This window comes from Theropithecus gelada, chromosome 6 (genome assembly GCF_003255815.1).
Source record: "Theropithecus gelada isolate Dixy chromosome 6, Tgel_1.0, whole genome shotgun sequence".
NCBI classification, from domain to species: domain Eukaryota; kingdom Metazoa; phylum Chordata; class Mammalia; order Primates; family Cercopithecidae; genus Theropithecus; species Theropithecus gelada.
The window spans coordinates 104,174,558-104,200,546 of record NC_037673.1 but is presented as its reverse complement, the minus strand read 5'-3'; the positions used below and the strand labels follow the sequence as shown (position 1 = coordinate 104,200,546).

Here is a 25,989-nt window from a genome sequence, read left to right as displayed (position 1 = left end):
TCTGTCATTTTTTACTTCACATTCTGATGCTCTGTTGTTAGGTACATATGCTTTAAAGATTTCTAAGCTTTTTTGGAGTGTTCACTCCTTTATCATTATATCATGTCCCCCTTTATCGCTGATAACATTCTTTGCTTTGAAGCCTGCTTTGTCTGAAATTAATATAGCTACTTCTGCTTTCTTTTGATTAGTATTAATATGGTATATCTTTCTTCATTCATTTACTTTTAATTTATATATTTCTGTCTATTTAAAGTAGATTTCTTGTAGACAACGTAGAGTTGGGTCTTGTTTTTTTGATCCGTTTTGACAATCTTTTAATTGTTGTTTTTAGACCACTGATATTTAAAGAGATTATTTCTGTAGTTGAATTAATATCTACCATGTCTGTTAATGTTTACTATTTGTTCCCCTAGTTCTTTGCCAATATTTTTGTCTTCCATGCTTTTTCTGCCTTTTGTGGGTTTTTTTTCTTTTTTATTTATTTATTTATTATTATTATACTTTAAGTTCTAGGGTACATGTGCATAACATGCAGGTTTGTTACATATGTATACTTGTGCCATGTTGGTGTGCTGCACCCATCAACTCGTCAGCACCCATCACCTCGTCATTTACATCAGGTATAACTCCCAATGCAATCCTTCCCCCCTCCCCGCTCCCCATGATAGGCCCCGGTGTGTGATGTTCCCCTTCCCGAATCCAAGTGATCTCATTGTTCAGTTCCCACCTATGAGTGAGAACATGCGGTGTTTGGTTTTCTGTTCTTGTGATAGTTTGCTAAGAATGATGGTTTCCAGCTGCATCCATGTCCCTACAAAGGACACAAACTCATCCTTTTTTATGGCTGCATAGTATTCCATGGTGTATATGTGCCACATTTTCTTAATCCAGTCTGTCACTGATGGACATTTGGGTTGATTCCAAGTCTTTGCTATTGTGAATAGTGCCGCAATAAACATACGTGTGCATGTGTCTTTATAGCAGCATGATTTATAATCCTTTGGGTATATATCATGTGTCTTTATAGCAGCATGATTTATAATCCTTTGGGTATCAATCCTTTGGGATGGCTGGGTCATATGGTACTTCTAGTTCTAGATCCTTGAGGAATCGCCATACTGTTTTCCATAATGGTTGAACTAGTTTACAATCCCACCAACAGTGTAAAAGTGTTCCTATTTCTCCGCATCCTCTCCAGCACCTGTTGTTTCCTGACTTTTTAATGATACTCGAAATTTTAAATATTTCACTCTACTTTCTTCTTGATTGCATGGTTTCTAAGGAAAAGTTAGATATAATTTTTATTTTTGCCCCTCTGTAGGTAAGGTGTTTTTATCCTCTGACTTCTTTCTAGATTTCTTACTTTTTCTTTTTTTTTTTTTTAACCTTTGATTTCTTGTAGTTTGAAAATGATATGCCTCCTAGGTGTAGTTTTTAGTTTGTTTGTTTGCAGTTTTCCTTCATGCTATTCTCTGAACTTCTTGGGTCTATAGTTTGGTATCTGATATTAATTTGGGTAAATTATTAGTCATGAGTGCTTCAAACGTTTTTCTGTTCCTGTCTCTCTTGTCTTAGTATTCACTTTTCACTTATGTTGTACTTTTTGTAGTTGTTCTCTGGTTCTTAGATACTGTGTTCATTTTTATTCAGTCTTTTTTCTCCTGATTTTCAGTTTTGGAACTTTCTGTTATATTCTCAAACTCAGACTTTTTCCTTAACCATGTCCAGTCTACTAATGTATATTTTTATAGTGCTTATTGGTGCTTGCATGTTGTCTACTTTTCCCATTAAAGCTCTTAGCATATTAATCATAGTTTTAAAAAATTTCTGGTCTGGTAATTTCAACATTTCTGCCATATCTGACTCTGGTTCTGATGCTTTTTTCAGTCTCTTGAAATTGTCTTTTCCTTGTTAGTATGCCTTTTAATTTTTCATTGAAATGTGGACACGATGCACAGGTTGCGTGTCCCTAATTCAAAACTCCAAAATCCAGTATGTTCCAAATTGGAAACTTTTTGAGTGCTGACATGGCACTCAAAGGAAATACACATTGGAACAGTTCAGATTTTGGATTTTCAGATTAAGCTTGCTCAACTGATAAATGTAGTGCAAATATTCAAAAATCTGAAAAAATCCAAAAATTAAAATGCCTCTGGTCCCAAACATTTTGGATAAGGGATACTCAACCTATACTGGGAAATGCAACTTTCCTAAATGGGCCTTTAGTAATATAGTGGTTAGGTGTGGGGAGACGAGAAATGATCTATAGTTTTAGGACTAGGTTTTAATATTTTGGCAAGTCTGTGCCACTGGGCTACCTTTACTAGTGTTTCTTTTTTTCCCCTTATGCTTAGGTGGGCTAGGATGGCTAGAGAGGGCTGGAGTTTGGTATATCCCTTTCCTTACATGGAAGGCTATAGCTGGCTGGAGTTCAGTGTTTTCCTTCCCCTAGGAAGGTTAGGCTTTGACAAAACTCCCACAGGTTAGGCTCTGGTAAAATAGTTCCTCCTGAGGACAGACCTTGTTAAGAATAATAGAATCCTCTGGCATATTTCAAAATGGTTACTTTTGTCCTCTCACTGGTGTATGCATGAGGTGATTTCTCCAGTATTCACCGTGAAGACCTGGTAGAGCTCCTGTAGATAAAACTCACAAAAGCATGAGTATTGTCTTATAACTAGGTCCCCCTGGAATTTTTAATTATCAGACTTATCCATGCTGTGCCTCAAGTATTTTGGCAAATGCAGAGTTTAGATTTTCCTACTCTAGTCCTGGTTCCTGCTGAGGTTTCTGGTAGTAGTTTCTCTTCTGGTGAGTAGTAGTTCTCTATCTGCCTGTCTCTGCAGTTGTATGGCAGTGATTTGGTCTGTGTCTTCATTTCTCTGATGGATCTAAAAAGAATTGTTAATTTTTCAGTGTGTTTAGCTTTTTATTTTTTAGAGCAGAGTGGCAACTTCTAAACTCCTTACATGCCAGACTGAAAACCAGAAATCTTTTCTTTTAAAGCAAGCATTATAGTTACTGAATGATCATCCTTATCTTGTTTATGTTCAGTTTTATGCTTTATTATGTGGAAAGCCCAAGATATTTCCCAAATCCCTCTAACTTGGATGGTCTAGAATAGGCCTTACTCTAGGCATAGTTCTTGCTCCCAAGGTACCATCTTTTTGGTGTCTCAGCTGGACGCCAGGGCACTTACGAGGATTTCTCCCTTTTGACAGAGTAGAGTTCCAGTGTCTCTAGCACTTTCTTCCTGGATAGATAATTTTTTACTTAAAAAAGTTGTATTCGGCTAGGCGCAGTGCCTCACGCCTGTAATCCCATCACTTTGGGAGGCTGAGGCAGGCGGATCATGAGGTCAGGGGTTTGAGACCAGCCTGGCCAACATAGTGAAACCCCGTCTCTACTAAAAATACAAAAATTAGCTGGGGCGCTTGTAGTCTCAGCTACTTGGGAGGCTGAGGCAGGAGAACTGCTTGAAACTGGAAGGTAGAGGTTGCAGTGAGCTGAGATCGCGCCACTGCACTCCAGCCTGGGCGAAAGAGCAAAACTCCATCTCCAAAAGAAGACGACTTGTATTCTATTTCTATGGTTTTTAGGTAGAGTACTAATTGTGCTAGATTTAAGGCATCCTAATGGTTATGCTTTTGTAGGGTTTGGTTGATGCCCTCTGAATGTTTTTCTGTGGGTCATAGACAAATACAACATTGAGAAATTTAAAGACTGTCAGCCAAATTGTAAGTATATCAGTTATAATGACTGACTTTACAATGCTGGGATAGTCTGGAACTTAGGACATTTATGGATGGTGTAATGGTGTTTAGTGCAGATAGGCACTGATTTAGGTCCGGTCTTGCTGGTTATATCCAGTGATGTCTAAAACAGAGTGTCAGTTTCTGCAGTGAGAATAAATGATAGTTTTACTCAGTAGTAGTAAATCATAATAGCTTCTCCTGTGAGGCACTGTTCCTCATATCTAACTTTACCTCACATGCTGGTAATTTCTACATATGCCATCCACGTGGTTCTCATCTTTGTGTGGTTATCCATGTGGCCTCTATGAAAAGTCATTTCCTTATAGATAAAGCCACCAAAGCTACTTTTCAATGTCAAAACACCATGTAGTCAGTTTAAATTATTTTACCAGTCTGCAGCGCTGTGATTTACGGGTCTTAAGTTGAAGCTCTACCAACTTGTCCACACGCATTGATGTCTGAGACTTCACCAAAAACCACACTTATTCCTTCTGTTAATATATAGATTCTGTTCCTTTATTTCTCCATGTTTCTAGCTGGTGTACTAACTGTTGAGGTCTCATTCACTGTACAGTGAATAGGCCTCCTATTCACTGTACAGGATGTTATCAAATTGATAAGTATGACAAATAGTGATGGAGGAGCAAGATGTCAGCTTTAGCACTCAGAAAATCTAAGGTGGAGAATATTGCTTACAAACAGTGCTAAATGGGATTGTTAACCTGACTCTGGAGTTTGGCTAACTGACTAGTCATTGACTAGGCTAACCAGCAGAGTGGCCCCAAATGGAGAAGTAAAGATTGCTTGCTCCCTGCGTGCAGTTTATTCACAAGGGGAAGAAGTATACATACGAGCTGAAAATACCCAGTTTATTAAATACAGAATAATCAGTGGAGAGACTGGGAATCAGACTAGTTTGGCTTGCTACAGAATGAGAAAACATTTTCCCCTGCCATGTCTGTTTGTATTTTTTAAAAAACTTACTCACTTTTGACTGTTTATTGCTGATTCCTTGCTATCGAAGGTAAGGATTTAGCTCACTTATACTTCTTTCCCTGTGTGTTATCCTCTCATCCTTCTAACATAATTCTATTATAATTTTTGTTAAATAAGTATTCAGTATTTACATTCTATAATTATGTACCTATCTTTTTTTCTCTAAAGCATTTTGTTTTCATTGCAATTAATAAATGTCTTTTTATTTCTTTACCTACTTTTTATACTCTTAACACTAATGAAGACCAAAGCTTTCCTCCAGTTGCATTAGTATGTCTATATCTGAATACTTCGTTACATTTACTGCCCTAAAGCAGATTTGCCTGGGATAGTCTAGTCTGGACTTCTCATATACAAGTGTGATTGCATTAGTGGTCATCTTAGTATCTTACCACCGTTATCCTTAAGATTTCCATTCTCTTGCTATTAGGTTAGATCTTCTGGTACCCAGATGTCATGTTTTCTTTCCCTTGGTGTATTCTCGTGTTTTATAGAGCACAGATTCTAATACCTTCCCGATACAGTGTATATGGGAGGTAAATCTTTTGATAACTTGTATGTCTGAAAACATCTCTAATTCTACTTTCACACTTAATTCATAGTCTGAATCCCGAGCACAGAATTCTAGGTTAGAAATAATTTATCTTCAGAATTTGATGGCATTGGACTGTTGCTTTCTTTTAGTTTTGTTAAGAAGTTTGATGCATTTTCATCCTAATCCTTTCTATAAAGTTTATCTCTCTAAGTCTGTAGAATCTCTTTAAACTCGTGTTTCTGAAACTTTATGATGATTTGCATTGCAGTGTGTCTGTTTTTGTTATTTGTGCTGGACACATGGATAAGCTCTTTCAGTCTGGAAGTTGATACCCTTTCATTCTGGAAAATTGGATAGAAATATTTCTTTGAATTCCTCTGTTTTCATTGAATAAACTTTCACAAATCCCCATATTTTCCCCATTGTGCTTTGGTTCTCAGCTATATGTGGTATACCCCAGTCTAAAAACCCTATGTTTTGCTCTCCCCAGAGATTACATTTTTTTTGCATTGTGGGAAAAAAGGCAAGGTCAGACTGTGCAGTAATGGGGAGGTGATCTGAGGATTTAACTACTTTTTCAACAGACTTTCAAGAATTCTAGTATTTTTAGCCCCAACCTCAGCCTCACTGCCAGACATATGTGAATCTGTTGAGAGTTCTTTAGTAGACTTCTTTGCTTTTCCCACTGTTGGCTTTGGATTTAGTTTGCTTAGGTATAGTGACATGCCATTGTACATTTGTTGTAGAAATATATATGCCTCTTTTAATGAATTCAATACAAATCTGATATCTAATGAGCATGATGAATACTAATGAAAAATATTTCAAGGTATCTGCAACAGTGATATATGAAGTAATCTTTGATTCTATTGCTTACAAAGTCTCAGGTATTGCTAAGCTACTGCAGCGTTTTTCATATAATAAGGAAAGGCTAAAGTTCAGTTGGAGGATAACATAAAAAATGAACATGTACTTTAAAAAAATCTGCTTTCCTGAAACCTCTGAATTCTCTCCATGGGCCAGTTAGAACCCATGAATTAACTGTGGAACTTAGTAGTGTATGAGGCCACAATCATAGTTTCTTGTATTTGCCCACTTAAAATGAGCTTCTTTATAGTACATAATCCTGATCAGCCTTTTCATTCATTTAACAAATATTTATTAAGTGTCAACTAAGTGTAAGATACCGGGCACCAGAGATACCTTATTTAATAAAATAGACAATCTGCTGGCTTCACGGAGTTTACATTTCTGTAGGAATATGTTATTGGTAGTAGTGCAGCCTAGATTATAATAATATAGTTTATATCTATCACCACCTCTGGAAAAGTAACTGAACTCACATGTATTTCTGATGTCATTACTTTACTTGAGACAGAACTTGTAAGTTTTTTTTTCTTATAAAAGCAATGTTTGTTAAAAAAAATTAGAGAAGATTCATAGGCAGAAGGGAATAAAAACTCATGCACTAATCAGAATTAACCACTATGAACACCTTGGTATGTATTTCAGTCCCGTTTCTGTGCACAAATACATATGTATGCATTTATGCATAATTTCTTTATAAAATTGGAGTATACTATAACAGCTTACATACATTTTTGTCACGTTTGTTCCAATTTTAGTGGTTGTATAATACTCAGTCTTATGAATACGTTATAATTTATTCCTTTAAGTGTTATTTTTTTTTCTTCACTATTAAGACACAAGAGAGGCTGGGTGCAGTGGCTCACACCTGTAATCCCAGCACTTTGGGAGGCTGAGGTGGGAGGATTTCTTGAGGCCAGGAGTTTGAGACTAGTCTGGGCAACACAGTGAGATCCTAGCTCTACAACAAAATTTAAAAAGTAGCCAGGTGTAGTGGCACACACCTGTACTCCCAGCTACTCAGGAGGCTGAGGTAAGAGGATCTCTTTAGCCCGGGAGGTTGAGGCTGTAGTGAGCCATGATTGAGCCACTGCACTCTAGCCTGGGCAACACAGTGAGACCCTGTCTTTAAAAAAAAATACTGGAGTAATAAATATATAATTTTGAACTGTTAAGGAATACAGATACCTTGGCAGGCTTGTAATATGAGTTGGTTGAAACAAGGAGGTACATTAGAAGGTTAAAAATGTTTATACATTACTGTTTTAAATTATGGATTGCTTACATTCTATCTTATTTTACAAGTAACATAAATATTTAACTCTGACATGGTTATTTTCAAAAAATTATATGAAAATCTCACTTGAAAGATGTTGCCTTGTTATTTTTTGAGCATTCAGCTAAATCTGTTTGTTTACAGCTGGGCTCAAAATGCAGAGAACTCAAAGATATTCATTTCGGCCAGTGTTACAAGATCTCAGATGAAGGCATGATCGTCATAGCTAAGGGCTGTCTGAAATTACAAAGGATATACATGCAGGAAAACAAATTAGTAAGTACTTGTTATCATCCTTGTGTTGTTCATTTTGTTCCTAACCTTTGAATTCTTTCAAGTTTATTTATAATTTTTTTCTGCTTATTGTCTTGTGATGGTTCAAATACTACTTAATCAAAAGCAAAAATTCTTTTAAAGTGATGATTTTATAAATTGATCTTTTAACTGAATAGATGGTGTTTGTGTGTGGTACCTGCATGTTAAAAATCCCTCATTAGCATGTGCTAATGCATCTTTTCTAAATGTGGACCGTGAACTAACACTGGTAAATTGGAAAAATCGAATTTGTTTATCTATGGTTGTAGTTCTTTCTGGTATCTCTGGGGATTATAATAATTCTAGACAGTTAGAAATTTTTTATTGTCCAGAAAAATGTACTCTTGTAAAATAGAACCTTTTACTTAGTATGATAAAAAATGGGATTCAATAATTTAGAGTATATAATATGGGCAATTACATAGATTTTATATTTTAAGCATGTACATGGATAACTCAGACGCGTTTAATGTATTATGCTTAAAAAATCTTACAATTTTTTTATTGAGAGGTAATTAACATAAAATACATTTCAAAACTCTTTAAAGTGTACAACTCATCAGCTTTTAGTATATTTACCATGTTGTGCAGTCATTACCAATGTCAAATTTTTGAATATTTTCATTACCCCTAAAAAAAAAATCCTGTGCCCATTAGCTATCACTCCCCATTTTACCCTTCTTCTAGTCCCTGTCAACTGCTAATTTACTTTCTTTCTCTATGGGTTTTCCTATTCTAGATATTTTGTATAAATTCAATCACGTGATACGTGGTCTTTTGTTTCTGGTGTCTCACTTAGCATGATGTTTTCAAGGCTCATTCACGTTTACCATGTATCAGAGCTTTATTATGTTTTATGGCTGAATAATGTTCCAAAGCATTTACATTTTTATATGATAGGTACATCATATTAGTTAAAAGAAAAAGTTGTCACTAGGGGGCACCAGTAGGAGTTCTTCAAATTGAAAAATAGCATGCGTACAGTCATGGGCCATGTAACAATTTTTGGGTTAACAGTGGACAGCTTATATAATAGTGGTCCTGTAAGATTATTATACTGTATTTTTGCCTTTTCTGTGTTTAGATACAGAAATACCATTGTATTGTTGCCTACAGTATTCAGTACAGTGACATGCTGTTCAGCTTGACATCTTAGGAGCAATAAAAGCTATAACATATAGTCCAGGGCTTTCTGTATGCTCATAGAATGTTTAAGTACATTCTGTGATGTTCACACAACAAAATTACCTAGTGACACATTTCTCATAACATTTTCCTGTCATTAAGCAATGCATGTCTGTATTTGAAAATGTTGTCAGGGTAGTCTTGAATGTGTAGTATACCACAAAGAAGACTTGCTTTTTTAGTTGTATTTCAAAAATGGAGAGATCTTTTTATTGCCCTTTGGGGTTCATAACATTTAATAATTATTATGTAATAGTCATTCTTGAGACAGCAGGATTTTGTAAAGATAAGTTAGGTCTGTGTTAGAGACACTGAATTTTTGAATACTGGTGTTCACTTACTTGCATTGTGACCCTGGGAAAGTTACTTGAGTTCTTTACACCTCATTTGTAAATGAGGTTATTGATCTCTATTTGCTAGTTATAGTTTCGAGGATTAAATGACACCGTATTTTTAAATTGTCTAGTACAAACTCTGACTTATAGGAGACATGTAAAACATAGTAGTTTTTATGGCATCACAACTGTATTTGTTATCTAACTTTTGGTTTTCACTTTACATTCAAGGTAAATTAAAGGATGGTGATCTCAATTTAGAAGTTTTCTATTTCTCAAGCAATAGGGTATTTGTTGACTCTTATTTTTTTTGTTGAGTAAATGTAAAAAAATAGTTTTATTGGCACATCAAACAATTTTTAGCCAATGGTTTCCCCAAAAAGCAACTGTTTATGTTTTGAAGGTTCTTGTTATGTTCACATTAGTTTTTTCCTAATATTTTGGTACATTAAAAAGATGTTATATACTTAAATGCGAAGGGAATCAGTTTTGTGTTTAGTTTTTTTATTAAACATTTTCATTTCATTGGAAATTTGAGGTAATTTTGCCAAGTCTTAAAGGCTAATTCACTACAGTTCTTCCCATTTAAGTTTCTTAGAAAAGGAAATTTAGAATAATTTGAACTCTTTATTGGATTATTGAGCTATTGATACCTAACCTCCCATTGGAAGTTTGTATTTTTAAAATTGATGAAATAAGGAGAAATATTTAAATACTTGCAAAGCCACAATTTTAAGTAATTAGAATGTTTTTACTTTGACACATATTCTTAGTAATGTTAACAGCAAATATTTTAAATTAGCAACTAATACAGGTATGTACAGAGAACACTGTCAGAAAGAATACCAAAAGAATTTCACCTATGCTTTGACAAATACTGATAATCAGTCAAATTATTTTGCTAATTCTCTTAATAAACTGAATCTTCTCAAAAGGAGTATTATAGTTTAATTGCATAGTCTAAAAATAATGGTAGCATAGTTTTCGTATAAACTTTGCTGTCTTAAACTATCAAGCTGTTTTGATAGTATTTGAGTATACATACATCTTTTCATATTATATCTTGGCCTTTAGATGGCAGCATTGTCTTTGTGTATTTCTGTGACATAGCTTTTGTGTCCTTGATGTAACTATAAGGATATAATGCCTCTATAAGTTTCTACTGATGGTTGCTGCTGATGTTATGATTTATTTTACATTTTTGTTCTTTATGTAACCTTAATGGGAAAATTTCTTCTTATTTTAAAAAATTGTATCTAGAATGCTACAGGATGATCTTACCATTTTACACAAAGTAGTAAGATAGTAGAACATTTTTATTTGTGGCACTGGTTTAAGTAAGATAAACTTTAGAATAGGGGAAAGATTCTTGTGTTTATAAGGGAGAAATTTTATTCATATGGAAAGTGAGGACAATGATATGCCTTAAATGAGTTATAGTGAAGCAGAGGACTGAGGACTTAGATGCAGAATTTTTTTTCTTTTTGAGACAGAGTTTCGCTCTGTAGCCCAGGCTGGAGTGCAATGGCGCAATCTCAGCTCACTGCAACCTCCACTTCCTGGGTTCAAGAGATTCTCCTGCCTTAGCCTCCTGGGTAGCTGGGATTACAGGTGCAAGCCACCATGCCAGCTAATTTTTTTTGTATTTTTAGTAGAGATGGGGTTCCACCGTGTTGGTCAGGCTGGTCTTGAACTCCTGAGCTCATGATTCGCCCACCTTGGCCTCCCAGAGTGCTGGGATTACAGGTGTGAGCCACCGCACCTGGCTTTAGATGCAGAATAGTGAGACAAGTGTCATGTACCTACATAGGTATAGTTTGCATTTGCTGTAAAACTCTTATGTTGACTATACAAATAGATTTGAGGAGTACAACTGCAGTGAGGGTCTAGCATATTGTATGTGTCTCTCTCTTCTAGTGATAGGTTTTATATCACTTCTGAATAGTGCATGCCACAAAGCTATTTTTAAGTCGTATTTAGTTTGAGCATATAGTTATTAATGATCTAGAAACCTCAGTTAAGTATATTTCCTCTGCTTCTTTAATTTCCCTGTACCAGATCTGCTTCTCTACTTTTTGGACAGAGAAGCTCTTTGGGTGGCTTTTTATTCCGTTGTAAAATGATGAGGTCAGATAGATTACGTGTCATTTGTTATACAGGCTGATGTTTTAAAGTACTGGAATTTTATGAGTTATTCCAAAAATAGCTTCTGTGCTATGTCCTATGTCAAAGCATTTTTGATGTAGATCTGTATGTGTTATGCGTGTATTTGGTCTATTTTTTTACATTTCGTACTCTGAATAATTGGCCTGTAAACTATTATAGATTACTCAGTTGTCAAGAAAATAGTAATGTACTATGAATAGATTTCAGAAAGTTATAGGGAAATGATTAAAGTTTCCTAATTGAAAGTTGATTTCTTGAAAGTTAATTGTGAATGTTTACTTTTCAATCTCTTAGTTGATATTTTACTAGTTTTATAATTCTGTGACTTCTCTTAGAGTCCTTTGGCTGCTGCTGTAACAATCTTGTTTTAGATTTTATCCTTTGGAGACTTACATGAATGATACAGGATCAAATTCACCTCTCTAGGCTTTCCCCCCACCCACCCCCCAGGCTGAAAGCATTTTAACGGGAGATGGAGGCAAACACCATTTTTGAGTTGCACTGAACTCAGTTAAAACCTTGATGCATACTCACATGACTTGCTTTAGTTATCTTAATTTTTGCACTTTGTTTTGCCTCCTTGCAGAAAGGATACAATACTACTTCATACATGTTCTTATGAGGATCAGACTAAATGAGATTAAGAGGTAAAGCACCAAATGGGTTCCATTGCCACAAAACACAAGAAGGCTTCAATAAAGGTTTTTATCCTCTCCTACCAGGAGAGAGGATATTGAAGCCTATTATTTGCTTTCTGCAGTTTACTAATTTGAATTGGGCTGTATCAATGCCTAGTATCACCTAGTCTGATTTTACCTGTTAGCCACTGACAGTTTAATTTTTTTTTTTCTCTTTGCTGTGGTTTGAGGCTGTTGTAGCAGTTAGGTGAAAAAATTGGTAGCCATGTTGATAATAAACTAGAGTAGTATATAAGATAAACATTTGTATCAAGAGTTTAAATAGCAGTAGTTAATTCAGCATTATGTGAAAGCTTCCATTTCCTGACTCTTACTGTTCACCATAGAGTTAATATATTAATGGGTTTATACATAAGAGTTAATATATTAAGGAGATTGGTTGTCCGCAACCGTAGCCCCCCTACGATACTCTTTATGTCTTATTTCTCAAATATTCCTTTTGAAGTGAGTTTAATTGTAATACCAGACATAAATAATTTACATTTTTGAGGGATTTTGTACAAAAGGGCCAAGTACTCACTTTAGCCTCCAAAATCATCCAGAGTATATACTTGCCTTCAGTGTTCTTTCCCCTCTTAATGGATGGGGCATTTACTTAAACCCAGAATGGTAGTTTCCAGTGAACAGTAATACTTGAATGTGGCATTCTAAAGGAGGTAACCGAGAGATATTGAATCTTATCTTATTATCTCTGTCCATTTGGGTTGCTGTACCAAAATACTATAAACTGGATAACTTATAAACAACAGACATGTGTTAGTCACAGATCTGAAGGCTGACAAGTCCAAGATTAAGGCACTGGCAGGTTTGGTATCTGGTGAGGGCTTACTTTCTAGTTCATAGACACCTTCTCACATGGTAGAAAGGCAAACAAGCTCCCTGTGGCCTATTTTGTAAAGGTATTAGTCCCATTTATTAGAGCCCTGCCCTCATGACTTAATCACTCCCCAAAGATCCCACTTCCTAATACTATCACTTGGAGGTTACGATTTCAACATATGGGTTTTGGGTGTACACAAACCTTTAGACAATAGCAACTACATTTCAGCATTTTGCTGTCATTTGTTGGTAATAGAAAATATTTAATACAAGTTATCTTTTATTGAGTATTGTTAATTTAGCAGGTACTATGCTGTTTTGTATAATTAATCCTCATAACTACCACATGAGGTAGCTATTTTTATCCAATTTTACCAGTGAGGTAATTGAGGCATAAAGAAGTTAACAACAAGTAGCTGTCAAAGTCAAAATTCTAACCCAGATCTGTTAAGATTCCCAAACTTTTCTTCGCTAGCCCTTTGGATTGCGTGGATATATTACCTGTAATGCTAATCCACACACCTTTGAACCAAGTAGCAACTTCCAAAAGACATTATCTCCCTTTAAAACACTTATTGACCAGTGCTGTGAGACATCAAAGGAAGAAGTTAATTATTAGCATGAGTAGAAAATCATTTTTTAGGGTGGTAATTGATTGCAGGAGAAGCTGCAAGTACCAGAAGAAGTGTATTTAAAACTTTTTCTAGGAAAATTACTGAAATTATCAAAGAGGAAAGCTAGCATTTAGTGTTGATCTTAATCTTATATGAATATGAATATAATTAATAATAGAATTGCAGTATTTTATACAAAGCTTCTCTGTATTGCAAACATGGTGTTTTATATTTTTGTGATATTTCGATTCAGAAGCTAGTAGCATTTGATTTTTGTCCAGAAGATTTAGTGGCAATTTTAATGAATTCATGAACTGATAAGTCTGTACTCTGTTCCTTAACATTTGTTTCAGATGTTCATTCAGTTCCATTAACATTTGAACAGTTACTATGTTCCAGGCACTGTGAGAGGTGTTGAAGAATTAAACAAGAGTTACACTGCCAAAGAGAGAAGATCCTGGTCTCATGATAGTGCTATAGAAAAACCAATTGCAAAAATAGTTATTCTTATGTGAGGGATAAGGAAGGAATCTGAAAATCTTATAAATAGTAAGTGATAATTTGAACTGAGTTTTGAATTACATATAGTGATGTGATGAATATGCAAGCAGACATATTTTAGGGTAAGGTAATTGCAGTAATGGGAAAGAGCATTAACAAAGATAAAACATCAGAAAAATATGGGAAATGCTTAATAAGTGGTGAGTGTTACAGTGCCACTAGGTTGATAGGCTGGATAGTAGGGAAGTATTCATATTTGGTCTGGAAAAGAAAGAAGGGACCGGGTTGTTAAATTTTTTTCAGTGTCATGCTGTGAAATTTGAAAGTCTCTAGGTAATAAGAATTATAGCATGAGATTTTAGCAAGTGTGAAATGTGATCAGATTTTAATTCTTGTTTTATTTTCCTATTTTGAAAAATTAAGAAAAATATAGAATACAAAAAGGAGTAATAACAGGTGTATGCCCATCACCTGTAAATTGACAGTTGTTAACATTTTATTAAATTTGCTGCTGCTGCTGCTTGAATTAATAAAACAAATAAACTTCAAGTCTCTGTTGTCTTACATTCATACTGTTGTCCCAGTGTTCCCTTCCAGAGCAACTGCTATGATGATGTAAAGTGCTTTAAAAAATACTTTAATATTTATGTGGATAACCATGACATGTGGTATTATTTAGTTTGTGGTCACATGTAATTTTTATCTAGTGTCGTATGGTTAAATATCTGGTCTCACAAAGTATATATGAGTCTACAATTTGCATGTTTACTTTTATTTTTGAGATCTAGCCATAATGAATATAATTCATTCTTTTTCATTGTTAGTATTCTATTATATGGATAAATCTCCTGGTTATTCATTCCCTATTGAAGGTCACTTACATTGCTTCCACTGTTTTACTATCAGAGGCAGTATTGCAATAAAATTATTGTATAAATCTCTTGTGCTCATCTTCAAGAGTTTCTGTAGGGCATATACTAGAAGTATATATAATATGGTGCTAAGATATGTACATTTTCAAATTTTTCTAGATCATGTCAAATCACTCTCTACTGGTAATTGAAATCATGATTTAGAGATGTATCTTGCTGATGGAGTGTCAACTCTTCTGAGGGCCAGGAGTATGTACTCATCTTTTTATTCATCCCTCCTAGTGTTGGAATATAATAGACATTCAATAAATGTTGGTTTAGGGACAGATGGGTTACTACTGCATTGAGCATGCTTTAAAAATGTATCACTTCAAATATTTTGATGACATATTTTATTAAATAAAAGCTTAAAATAGTTTAAAGAGTCAAACATTTTTTCACTTTTCAAGTAAGTAAATTGTTTTGACCTAGTTAGCACATTAATGATGCCATTCTTTGTGTATCAAATTTATCCAGCCAAAGTCACTAATGTACTCAAGGGTTTTTTTTTTTGGGATAATTGTCTTTAACAACATGCACTTCTGATCAACTAGAATATAATTCTTTTCAGAATTATGTTGACTTGTACGTTCTTACTGTTAATGAAATCAGTTTTATTTTGTTAAAGTGGTATTTGGAAGATCTAGTTTCAATTAAAACAAGGTTTTTTTTTGGTTTGTTTGTTTTTGTTTTTTAAAGTAGAGACAGGGTTTCACTATATTGCCCAGGCTGGTCTCGAACTCCTGGGCTCAAGTGATTCTCCTGTCTTGGCCTCCCAAAGTGCTGGGATTGTAGGCATCAGCTACCATGCCTGACCTAAAACAAGTTTTTTGACAGTATAATTTCATTCTGAAGAATAAATACATTTTTACTCATTTTAAATTCTTTGCTAGATCTTATCCTCTTACTCTCTTTTTAGTCTATTGGTATCTTTCTCTTACGGCTGTTTTTTTGGTTGGTTGTTTGTTTTAAAATCAGATATGTTGGCAGGAACATAAGTGAGTTATATTCTATTATTTGAAGGCATAAAGAGCAATAAAGAATGAAGGTGTATTTTTTCTTTCCCTATGTGCCAGTGTCGTATAGAAGACAGGCAGTGACTTGGATGATATCCAAACAATTTTTCTTTGGATTGCATTATTTTTTACCCAGCAGATTTACCTGCTTAATTATATTAGTTTAGTAATATTAAAATTAGTTCACAAACTCTGGGGACTCATCAGCTGATGATAGGAGATGACCAAATGCAAATAGGATCTCAGGAGGAAGCTAGCTTAGTATTAAAAACTCAGATAAAGATATCCCAGTGTGAATAATGCAGAATTTGTTATGGTTAAAAATAGGAAATTCCAAATAGTATTTAAGTATTCTTTAAAAATATATTTTTTTCTGGATCAAATTCTAGAGTTCTTCTTTTGGGTTTAAAATTTATAATTGGTAGATTATTTTTAGTGTAATTCTTTTGTTAGTGCTTTTTTCCCTACATATATAGTCTGTAGTTTAAGTCCTGTTTTTTTAAAATAAAAATCTAATTTTTATTTGCTTTCTTTTTTGACTACCTGTTAAAATCAGAGATTTGAAACAAAATAAATTATCTCTAAGATACAAGTGTGGAAGTGCAGTGTTGGGCTTTGTGCTCAAGTGTTGGCCACAGGAGATAGTGGGTTGAGATAAAGGCTTGATTCATTAGGCTTAGCAAATAGAAATTTTATAAAGGTTAGATGGTAGTGGCATGCTAGTAGTACATTAAGCCTATCATTTATGAGAATATGTTCCTGAACTACCTTTCTAGCCTGTCAGTCAACAAGTGAAATGTATTATTTGGATTTAGGAAGAAGTTTTGACTTACGTTTTTATCCACAGTAATAAGGTTCTAGGGTTTTAGGATATCCAAGACTTAATAATCCCAGTTATTTCAGTGACTAGGCTTAAAGGAAGGAGAATTGGAGAATTACCTTTTTTTCTTTCTTTCTTTTTTAAATAAAGATTTGCCTTTCTAAATATAGTTTACAGACTTCAGTTGGATCTGACTTCCAGGTAATAGGATGCACTTTTTCCATCATTTTATTGTAGTCATTATCACAAAGATACATTATTGTGAATGTCCTATGGCACTTGGGCCTTTGTCAGACAACCCTGTCTTCAGGCAAAAATATACAGGCGATATTTCTATCTAAACCTGTGTTAAGTACTGTTCCTATTAGTGTTGCAGATTTTGCTTACTCATATTAGGTTAGTTGTCTTCTTTTACTGTCTTTCTTGAAATTATTTTCAAAGGTTTGAACATAAAGTTACCTGATAGGCACTAGAAGGATGAATAGTCATGTGAGTTTTGGGGTGGATTCTTTTTGTTGTTGTTAGCTATATCATCTAGATTTTAATAGCCAAGAAGTTTAAAAGCCAGGTAAGTCCATACTGTTTTGATACTTTTTTTTCCAACCCTTCTTCTGTTGCATCTTAGTTTGTGTAGCCACATCTAGGTTGCAGACTATATCAGTATAGTATTTTTCTTTAGTGGCTGCCATATTTCATTATTTTGGATTTCTATTGTATGATGGTAGAAGTACTCAAGTTACTTCAGGAGAGTTTGGGGGTAAAAAATTTGTAGTGTCTGTTACCAGATCTTCATTGGCTATTTTTGATTGGAGCATAAAATCTAGATGGTTATCGTTCACTTAATAAGACATATAAATAAATATATTGAGACTGTAATACAAAGAAAAGTAGTTGTAAATCAGAGTCCTTCTTACTGAACTATAGTTGGGTGATTTTCTTTTATTTTCCCTTTCGCTGAATATCTTTGAGAATATAAAGAAGAAGGCATATATTTATATTCATTACTGCTTAAATGTCCAAATGAATGCCTAGAGGTTATAAAATTATTTGCATCATGTTCTGCTAGCTTTTCATTTTAACCTCTCTGAGAACATGATAAAATTTCCTTATCTTTTTACTAGGTTAATATTTACTGTACGTATTTGAAGATAATTTTGTAGTTTTCTATTTCATACATTTTATATTGTTGCAGGACACGATTTAATATACAGACATATACTCTTATTTCATTAGTATACTGATAAATCTCTGTTTATCGTATATAATTGTAGGCAGTTTCATTATGTAATCTAGTATACATTCTGTAGTTTTTCATTGTTTTAAGCTTTTTTGTGTGAAAAATTTAATGGAAAAAAGTATGAAAGGTTAAATATACATTGTATATATTCCTCTGAATTCACTCATGAACTAAGATGTTTCTAAAGGTTGACTCTTACTGATCATATCTACAATCCAGCAGTGTTCTTTCCAAAATACTGTTTTTGTCATTTCAGAATGTGTAGTGGCTCATTTCAAAGATTTCTTCAGTTACTAGTCTCTGTCTCATTACTTTTTTTTTTTTTACTTTCTATACTTCATTTATCATTCTTCTTCTTATCTTTCTTCCAGAATGTGTTCATTACTACCTTCAAGCTCAGGTGAATATTATTTTTTTTTGCAAATACTGTTTGAGAATTACCTCACATTTTTTACTTTCCTGTATTCTGTCAGCTTCCTGTATTTAGTTACTTCTTATTAATCTGTTGATAATTTGTTTTGTTTTGTTTTTTTTTTTTTGAGATGGAGTCTCACTCTGTTGCCCAGGCTGGAGTGCAGTGGCATGATCTCGGCTCATGGCAACCTTTGCCTCCCAGGTTCAAGTGAGTCTCCTGCCTCAGCCTCCCGAGTAGCTGGGACTGCAGGCGTGCACCACCATGCCCAGCTAATTTTTGTTTTTAGTAGAGACGGGGTTTCACCATGTTGGCCAGGATGGTCTCGATCTCTTGACCTCGTGATCTGCCCGCCTCGGCCTCCCAGAGTGCTGGGATTACAGACGTGAGCCATCATGCCTGGCCAAAAATTCTTGAGATAAGGAAGGAAGAGTTTCTTCTAAAATCACATTTTAAATGAGACACATGTCAGTAACTTTAAACATAACCATTTATACTTTAATATGTACGTAAAAGTATAGCATTTAGGACATAAAATTTAATTTTTATTAATTGAATTGGTGAAATATACTTTATTCTATAGCAATATCAAGTGATTCTTCATTAGCATTCATACAAGAAGAATGGCAATGATAGTTTGAAGAAGTAAAATCCCAAATAAGTGTGTTCTTTTTAAGAATTAGGTAGATTTTAGGAAATGATTTCTTAAAAGTGGATTTTGAAACTTAATGTCTTTAAACATTTTTATTACAAATTACCTATTATATATTTTCATTCACATGGTTGTACATCTCATTGAAGATATTTGGTTTGTTTCAGTATTTCATCCTTCTGTTTCAGGCAACCCTAACAAAAATCTCTCAAGACTGCTAATAAGTGTGGTCTCTTTTCTTTTGTCATACTTTAATTACCTGATTCTTGAAAAGATGAAAGTTAACTAGTTGCTTCTGTGGTTGAGTTTGTTCAGAAGAGCTTGACTTTATTGTTGTAATTAGAGGTAGATATTAAATATAATATTTGATAGATATTTGCTGCTTGGTACCAATCAAATGTGTCACCAAATCTGGCATTAAATTTAGTTCAGAACACTGGCATTGCATGCCTTGAGAGTAATATATCATGCAGAAGTTACACTGGCAAGTGTTTTTTTAAAAAATACTTTATATAAAATTTTTAGTTTTTAATTTCATAAATTCTTCCCATATATATATATTTTTATTTAATATGTTCTAACAATTTTTTAGAATCAAAAATGGGAAAAGAATGCCAAGAATAAGGATAGCTATTTTGTTACAATAATGCAGTTTGTTTTTTCATTTTCTTGGAGGATTAAGTGACATTTGGACAACTTGAGAAGGTAAAAAAGTGGACAAGTGTTGGTTCTGCCAAACTATTGTTTATCCTTGGATTAAACTGTATTTTTTTTCCCCTCTAGAAGTAATGTCTTTTTCTAGTATACCCATATGGCTTTCTGCTGTAAAGTTAGTCCAAGTATATAAGAATAATCTATTTTCATACATTAAAATCTATTTAAAACAATCACATGTTTCTAATATACTTTATATTATCATGTTTTTAGATTACAGTCAGAAACGGTTTTTTTAAGAAGAATGTAATTATGCTAATTGCTGATCAGTATAATAATAGGAGGTATTTCACATCTGGTCTTCAATAGTGGTAAATCATTGTCAGTCTAGTGTGTGCATTTGCCTAGAGTCACAGGTTAATTCTTTAGACATGGGTACCTTCCCCGTTTCTGTTAAGGCATACCTTTCTCAGTTATTGTAAAAATGAACTTCCAGATACTGGAACCAACTTGTAATCACCTTAGTGCTTACCGTCCATCTCTGAACTTCTATATTAGTACATGTCTAAGGTTATTTGTTTTTATGCATTATAATGCTATATTTACGTTAAATTTGCTTGTAACTTATAATCATGCAGTTTCCTCTTGTCCTACTTTTCAAAATTTAAAAAAGTACTATTTTTTTTTTAAGATGGTGCCTTAACCTTGAAAGTCATACTATCCTCTAAGCCTGCTTTTTGGCAAATCTCTTTATTGCATGCCTGATAATGAGCCATATAGCATTGTGTGTGTGTGTGTGTGGGAGGTAGGAGAGTGCAAATATTTATATTCAAGAACTCAAAATGTTTTTAATGATAGTTGAAAAACTGTGAGTAAAATGATATCAAAATGATATTTGATCTGATTTTTCTCATTTATAACATTTAAAAACTAGTACTATCAATGCCTTAAGAAAAAGGTTGTATATATTCACCACATTATTTAAACAAGACTAGCGGAATTTATTTTGTTTTACCTTATTCTCCCACCAATATGTAGAATTTGTAATTTAACAATTGAAATGATTGCTTCTTGTGAATACTTACATTGTTTTAGGGGACTTTTCCATTTTTTAGACAGTGAATGGCAGTACCCACTAAGTAGTGATCCTCGTAAAACTTCGGTGGTTTCATTTACTATTAACATGCACTTTGACAGCTGGCCTTTACTAATCTCACACCATGCGTTTGAAACTTTTTCCTTAAAGCTTTATAGTTGAATTACAATATATTGTGTCCTTTGTTTTCTCCTGGACAAGGATTTTAAACAAACTTTCTATTGCGCTTGTTGAATATGTATTTTATAGTAACCACCATGAAGTTTGCAGCGTTTTAGAAGATGAAGAAGCAAAGATAAAAGATACACATTCAAGAAGGCTTGGTTTCACAGTTGGTGCATAATCCTTTCTGCTGTCATTGGTACCCTAACCCTCTACCTACCAGAACAAAAGAAACTGAATTGAAAATTGTGGGAGCTGGGGAACATTCTGTTGGCAACACATCGCATGGCCCATAGGCGTTGTCAGGTCTCAGTTTGATGCCCTTTATTCTTTCTGACAGATGTGAGGTAGGGTCTATGAGGGGGAAGTCATTACTAGAGAGAGGGCAGTGTCAGATCAAAAGTAACCAGTGATCAAACAAGGTAAAGGGCTGTGGAAAATAGGCTCTCTTTCTGGCCTCAACACCTGCCTGATCACTGAAGGGAATAGTCCTTATGTGTCAGGGCCAGTTGATTTTCTTTGATGTACAGTGAATTAGAAGTCAGAGTGGAAGCTTAGCTGGAGCACAGAGATTTTTATTTCCTAGTTCTTGGGCAATTTAGGTGTTTATTTATTTATTTATTTATTTTTTACCTTAATTACCTAGAAGTCATTCTGTTGAGTATTAAAATGTACTCATTCTGACTTTGTTATCACTATATATTTGGAAATACTACTAATAAGCAATTTCCAATAGCACTGTAAGTCAGGCTTTACAAGTCATCAGACTACATTTCTCACATTTCTAATTGTAACTTCAATTAGATCATTTGTAAAATATAATGGTAGATATAAAGTACATAGTACTGAGCTTGGCACATTGTAGGTCTCTTCATTGTAAAATTTGAGAAGTTACCTCACTAAGTAATTTTGAATAAATTTGAATTAACTCTTTGCACATAAGTACTTATTACTATGTTTTCTTTTAAGGTAACCCTTTCTAATCAATTCAATTGAAAGAAAATTTAAAGAGACAATCTCATTGGCATTTTTGTATGTATGGTTCTTTTTCCCTGCCCTTTCATCTTTAGAGTATGTGACTGAAGTCCCGAAGGATGATATTTTTGTCTTTTGTTGGCTTCCTGTGTGGATAAATTGACAACTACAATTTCTAAAAATTTCAGTTTCTGTTGTTTTCCTTTACATTAAGAGCAAATATTTGACCACTACTAGATTTCAGTGTCTCAACCTTTGTAAATACTGCCACATTTTATTCAGGTTCGTAAATAGTTAACAGTCATTTTGTCCTCAAAATTCTGGATGTAAGAGTTTATTTGAAATAAAGAATCTTAGTACTTAAGCATTTTAAAAGTGGTTTTTTAATCTAGTAATTTGTCCATCTTTGCATGAAGTCTCATGTTTGGTTTTGATACTTTAGGTAACCTTAAATCTTCTTCCTTTATGCATTTGGAAATGTAAATACAAAACAATATATATTATGTTGCATTGTCTTCACATTAATATTTGTCTTATAGACTACTGTTAGCTATAATATATATTTTATGCTTGGGAAATTTCAGAATAATATGTTGAATATATATATATACTGATATTTCTGGTTTGACTTAAGCAAAATTTGCTTATAAATTATTGTATGTTTTGCTTCAGCTCTCATTTTAAGGTAGTTTGATTTAGAACTTCTTATACAAGATTTTATATCTATTTTTGAAACTTTTTGAAATTTGCAAGATCTTAATACGGATTCATTTCATAATCTTTAACTATAGACTCTTTTTTTTTCCCCCCCATTTTTGCTTTTGATTGTTGTTTAATATGTTTGCCCTGGCCACATAGCTCACACCTGTAATCCCAGCACTTTGGGAGACTGAGGCGGTGGATCACTTGAGGTCAGGAGTTCGCAACTAGCCTGGTCAAACATGGTGAAAATCCATCTCTACTAAAAATACAAGAATTAGCTGGGCATGATGGTACACAACCATAATCCCAGCTACTTGGGAGGTTGAAGCAGGAGGATTGCTTGAACACAGGAAGTGGAGGTTGCAGTGAGCTGAAATCGTACCACTGCACTCCAACCTGGGTGACAGAGCGAGACTCTCTCAGAAAAACCCAACAACAAACAAACAGTTTGTCCTGAACTACCTCTGAGGGATAGTAACTTGAAATATGAGAGTATTATTCTGATTTAGGGAGAAGAATGATTTTGGTTTTGGTTTTCTGAGGTAATTCCCACAATCCTTCTTTGAATCTGAATATTTGTTTAAAAAGATTGGAGTTTGTTGATGTTTTAATATTAATGTTAGGAAGAAACATTTATAAAAGGTGAATTTCTGTACGTAAATATGAATTATTGTTTTCAAAATGGACCTTGGCAACATAGAATTTTACTAGTTATAATCTTTGGTTCATGATATACTGTGGTAATTGGTCCAGGCATAATCTTATTTCATTATAAAAGTTAATTTATCAAAAAGCTTTTAAACATTTACTCAGGAACGCTCCATCCATACTATTAATTAGAATGTTATCAATAACTTTCATCTACCTATGCATTCCTTCCTTCTCTCATCTTGACTCCCCTTCAGAGGTAATCAGAATTAACTGCTATCCTGAATTTTATATTTATCATTCTTTTCATTTTGCTACATTTGTATGATCAACACATTATTTAGTTTTTACTAGTTTTTAATCAAATAAGTTTCCAAGGAGGTCACTGGTGAACTGGTTGATACTATTCAGTTCTAACTTTTAAGATATTCTTTACTATATTTTCACGTCAAGTTATTTCGGATCTTTAGATTGAATATGTGATATCTACATGTTGGTCCCTTGCATTTTGCATTTTCAGTTTATAAGTTATATTCATAAATACGGATAACAAGGTCTTTTTTTCCAGTTTTGATTTGTTGCAATTTTAGCAATTCCTGTGACATGATGTGCGGGTTAGAAGAGTTACTCTGTTAGGTGACAGGTGTAGTTGGTCAGGAATGTCTAGTCATTTCCCAGTTTGGAATGGAGATAAGTGAATTTCATGCTTACCAAATGACCTTTATGTTTTACTTAGCAGTCTGTAGTGTCATTAATAAGTTCAACCATTGTAATTTTTCTTAAGGATAAAATGCGCTAAATTTCTTTGATTGCTGGAAGTGCTATTGATTTAATAACAACTTTAAAGGAGAAAAATGGAAAAACCACATTAAATATTCATGTTGACTTTAAGACTTGGATTTCAAAACTACCAATTTGCAAAAAAAATTAGTCTTTTTTTTTTTTTCTGTAACAGCTTAGTTAAATGGTCAGTAGCTTAGTATTTATCTCATACACAGTTTTGGTAAAATCAAACCAAACAAAGTATTTGCTTTCACTACAGATGGAGTTTTCTCCAGTTTCCATTTTTAACATGTAGTCTATGTAAAATAAAAAAAATATGTGCTCATATCTGCCTTCATACTTTTGCTAGTCCTTTGGAAATGTGGTTGGTTATAACTAAGAATACTCAGTACTCAGAATGGTTAATGATTTCTTGATATTGAGTGAGCTAATTAATAAAATTTTACTGGAGATGAAATTAGCACTTCTTAACATTGACAACAATAGATGTTTTTTCCTTTTGAACAAGTTATGATTGATCGTATTTATAAGGATGTGGAGTATAAAATACATTTTGTTTTTTTTTTTGAGATGGAGTCTCGCTCTGTCGCCCAGGCTGGAGTACAGTGGCGTGATCTCGGCTCACTGCAGCCTCTGCCTCCCGGGTTCAAGCGATTCTCCTACCTCGGCCTCCTGAGTAGCTGGGACTACAGGTGCCCGCCACCACGCATAGCTAATTTTTTTTTTGTATTTTTATTAGAGACGGGGTTTCACCAGGATATAGAATAATTTTTGTACCAGTCTCAATTTTTAGGAGGTTTTCATCTAAGTAGAAAGCTCATATGGGCATATGTATATGTGTGCACGTGTGATGATGATGTGTGTATACATGCAGTGATGATGTGTGTGTATGTATAAAATAATATAAGGTGATAATGTGTGTTTAGAAGGGGAGTGTTTTTTTGTCCCCCTGTTACTTTATATTGAGACTATACTTCTTTGCTTTACGAAGTGTTCTAGGAAATCTGTATTTGTTGATTTGTATGTGTTCTTTAAAATATATCTTAGTGAGATTGCTTATGAATTATTGATAAAACAGTTGGCATAGAAGGTTTTGTGTTATAGTTTGAGAAGTTTCACATAATTCATTGCATTGAAGTTTATTCAGTATTGTTTTAAACATATGAAGAAGCTAAACAGTAATCCCTTGCATGCTTTTTAAAACAATGTCAAATAATTTTATAAAGATAAAATGGTATAGCTTATTGGTTTTTCTTAGTGTAGATCAGTCATTTAAATAATTTAATGGAAAAAAGTTATCACATGATTCATAGCAGTTATTTCCTTATGACATTTGGGAGAAGAGACAGAGATTTGAGAGTGGTGTGACGTTATTTTATACCCTAGAAAACTATATTGAAAGCTAGGGCATATATGGTTCTGTTGTTATAGATAGTATGATCCTGGATCCATAAAGTAGTCTTTGGCTACTTCATGGTTATTAGCTATGTGGTTCAGTCAATTTTTTGTAACCCCATATCCTACTGTTCTCTCATGCATTAAGTATTTATTGAATACTAACCACATATGAAGCAGTACGATTCCAGACCCTTTTTCCATAGGCCATGCCAGTCTACTGATTTTATAGTAACTTTTAACTCATAGGAGTAATTTCCTATTATGTTGTATTTACCTATCTAAGTGCTTGCTAGGGAGGACAGTAACATCTGGAATCAAAACCACTCTTCCTGAGCCTGGACTGTTAGCCTCTCATATATTGAATACTGTGTTTTAAGAGTAAGAATTTGAAAGTGATGGCACTTATATAATATTTATTTTACTAATGGTAACTTCTAAGTTAGTTCATCTTAAAGTGA

The 25,989-nt window shown here is 33.8% G+C and overlaps 1 protein-coding gene across 1 annotated transcript in view; it reads left to right on the top strand.

Annotated features, from left to right (window-relative positions):
• The window catches only part of FBXL17 (F-box and leucine rich repeat protein 17), a 548,560-nt gene that overhangs the window by 26,745 nt on the left and 495,826 nt on the right, over positions 1-25,989 (top strand). Inside the window, exon 4 of the mRNA XM_025389005.1 lies at positions 7,577-7,708. Within this exon, the coding sequence (XP_025244790.1) occupies positions 7,577-7,708 (132 nt within the window). The remainder of the gene's footprint in view (positions 1-7,576; positions 7,709-25,989) is intronic.